Genomic DNA, 2,894 nt, shown 5'->3' on the forward strand with positions numbered 1-2,894 from the left:
CCCGCCCTCGCACCACACCTCCTCCCCCTCTGTCTCTGCTCACTCCATCTCCTCCGTCCCCTCCGTCCCCACTGTCTCGAACCCCAACCTCCCGCATCCCGCGCCCGACGCCCAACCCGCCGCCCACGCCCCCGCACCGCACGCCCCGCAGCCGATCCACGTCCCCGGCCAGGGCACCATGTACCCCATCACGGGGCCGAATGGACAGGTCACCTACTCGTTCCAACCGCAGCAGTTTACACATGCACCCGCCGCCACTTCTATGCCCATGCAAGGTTCCGTCAACGGTTCCCCCCAATACCCCAATCAGATGGGCATGTCGCAACCCATGAACTCTATGGCCCCGCAAACCGCGATGCAGGGCCCCGGGATGCACGGTGGGATGCACGCAATGCAGGCGCAACCCAGCATGCCGATGCAGCACCAGCACGCCATGAGCGGGCAGCCGGGTATGCATGGAGCTACGAACGGGATGGGCATGTATAGTGGAATGGGCATGCAAGCGAGCATGAATCCCATGGGGGCCCAGGGTATGGGCGGCATGGGTGCGCATGGGGGTATCAATGGAATGGGCATGCAAGGAGGGATGAATCCGATGGGCATGCATGGGGGAATCAACCCCATGGGAGCTCAAGCCGGATTGCAACCAGGGATGTCCAATATGGGAATGCCCAACGACATCAACCAAATGGGCATGCAGGGCGGCATGAATGGCATGGCGATGGGTGGTCATGGCGGCGCCGAAAATCCTGGCGGCGTATTGCAACTCAGATCCTGTGGCGGCTTCAAAGACATGAATAGCCAGGTTCACGACCTTCCTCAAGTCACGATTACGAATATCGACGAGGCGGGAAATCGCCTGTTTGCGCTCAAGACCAAGGTGAACGAGCTCCAAGCGAAGCACGATTCGTACAAGAGCCGACAGGTGGCTAATGGTGGAGTGGCGGCGGCTAGTGCCCTCTTCACGTTTGGAACTTCCCTGTTGGTGCAAGGGCCGGCAGCTGTGCATATGCACAATCGTATGCAGACGATCAAGCGCGCCATTCCCGCTTGTCTTGGACAAATTAATACTCTGAGAGAATGCTACGGCCAGGACCCGTCTTGGCCGCAAAGGGAGGCAACTATCATGATAACCGAGAAGGTCTTTGCTAATGGAGTTAACCGCAACGACCTGAAGGGAGGGCTTTAGGAACACCCCAAAGTCCCTTCGCATTCAAGGTGCGTGTCCCATGTACGCAGGAGATTGGTTCGTTCGATTTTTTCTTATTTCGGAAGCTTCGCTCTTCTAGTTGCATCAATGACCTTGTAGAGGATAATGTGTGGATCTCAACTTGTGTGAAATATTTGCTTTTTGGATGTGGCCTTGTTGTCGTAGATCGACCTGGCAGCAGTTGACTTGTACAACAGTACTTCACTCGAGCTCTATTTGCAAAGAGTGTGGGGCCGCGATTTCTTTGAAAATCGATTCTGCGTCTGCTCATGTGTGCGGAGCATCGTTTTACAGATCGACTTCAAATTTATGCGCTCCTGTGACACTATCTTGCACGCGGTAAGGTTGACGACCCACTTTGGTTCTTGTAATTGAAGAATTTAGTGTGCTGTGTGGTTAGATAGAGGACCAGCAGTTTTGCCTCATATGACTACAGCCATTTTATACAACACATCAAATTTGCCAACGGGGATGTCATCTTGGGCACCATTTCCTTTTCGGTATTTTGCCCTTGGCAGTTACATTTGGTACAGCATGGAGATAGAAGTTTTTAATTCATTGAAAAACGGAGAACTCAATGAAGCTTCAAATGTGACAATTCCAGGAGGTTAAACAGTGAGACTGATTGAAGAGCTGCGTATTAACTTTGAAACGATATCACAGAAACAGGATTTCGCTAGTGCTAAGAATGCTTCTTCGGCAGACTGTCCTAAACACGGCTCAGAAGGACGGGCTGTATTCACTGGGATTTGTTCTGTCGTTAGGCAGAACTCAATTCCATAGGCGGGGTACTTTTCTCAATCTTAAATAGAAGCCAAGAAAACGGACGGCAAAAATTGACATCATATCTGGTCAGCTAACCTCATGTGAAGCCCTTTTGCCACTTGCATGAGCGATTGATGCAGTAAGAGCAGGTGACTCGGTAAACGCCGCGTGGGCGTCCAGTCATCCGACAAAAGCACAAGGGAAGCGGCCAGGGAAAGTGTTTCAGCTGTATTTGCAAACATACGCAAGCCACGTGGAGGGACAAAAGTCATTTCTCGATTGTGGTTTCGAGGTTGCAAATGTCTTTGGAGCAGGCAACCCACCCAAAACAATTTGTCTCAAGATTTTCTGCCTTGTAACCCTTTACTTTTACTTCTCATGAGCTCTCTCTCTAGTGTCTAGGTGACAAATGACCTCATATGAGGCCAGTTTTTAGGCGGGCTTTTGCAATTCGAATAATTGTAGAAATTTGTCGCTACCGTAGTGAAAAGCTTACGACTAGAGTACTAAACGTTGGCAAACCAGAAAACATTCAATTCCGTATCTCAGTCTTCCCTAATCAACACTTTCGTCTTCCTCTTCTCTAAATTTCTTCAAAATGGTGAGCGTCAATGATCCTCGAATTATTGCAGGTAACCGCGTCCACACTCGTGCAAGACTGCTCACAGCTCAGAGTAAATGTCGTCACATGTATAGAGCCGCTTGGAAGATCAAGTTGGTCTCGGGAACAGTCATTAGCATGAAAACTGACAAAGTGAAGGGTCGCAGTGTCACTTCAGTCAGGGCTAAATGGGAATTATCAGATGGCGTCAAGAAAGTCACGCTTCGCATAGCTAACATCAAGGCTGGTGAAGTGATGGATCTGATCAATGACGACCCTGAAGATCATATTCATCAAGAAACTGACCATTATGCGCGA

At 50.6% G+C, this 2,894-nt stretch overlaps 1 protein-coding gene across 1 annotated transcript in view; it reads right to left on the bottom strand.

Moving 5' to 3' along the window:
- CHC_T00007847001 (hypothetical protein) overlaps positions 1-1,213 on the bottom strand; it is a 1,713-nt gene extending 500 nt beyond the window's left edge. The window contains exon 1 of the mRNA XM_005711569.1: positions 1-1,213. This exon is cut by the window's left edge and continues 500 nt beyond it. Coding sequence (XP_005711626.1) covers positions 1-1,213 — 1,213 coding nt within the window.
- Between the last annotated feature and the right edge of the window lie 1,681 nt (positions 1,214-2,894).

This window comes from Chondrus crispus, genomic scaffold, assembly GCF_000350225.1.
Source record: "Chondrus crispus Stackhouse genomic scaffold, scaffold_88, whole genome shotgun sequence".
NCBI classification, from domain to species: Eukaryota; Rhodophyta; class Florideophyceae; order Gigartinales; family Gigartinaceae; genus Chondrus; species Chondrus crispus.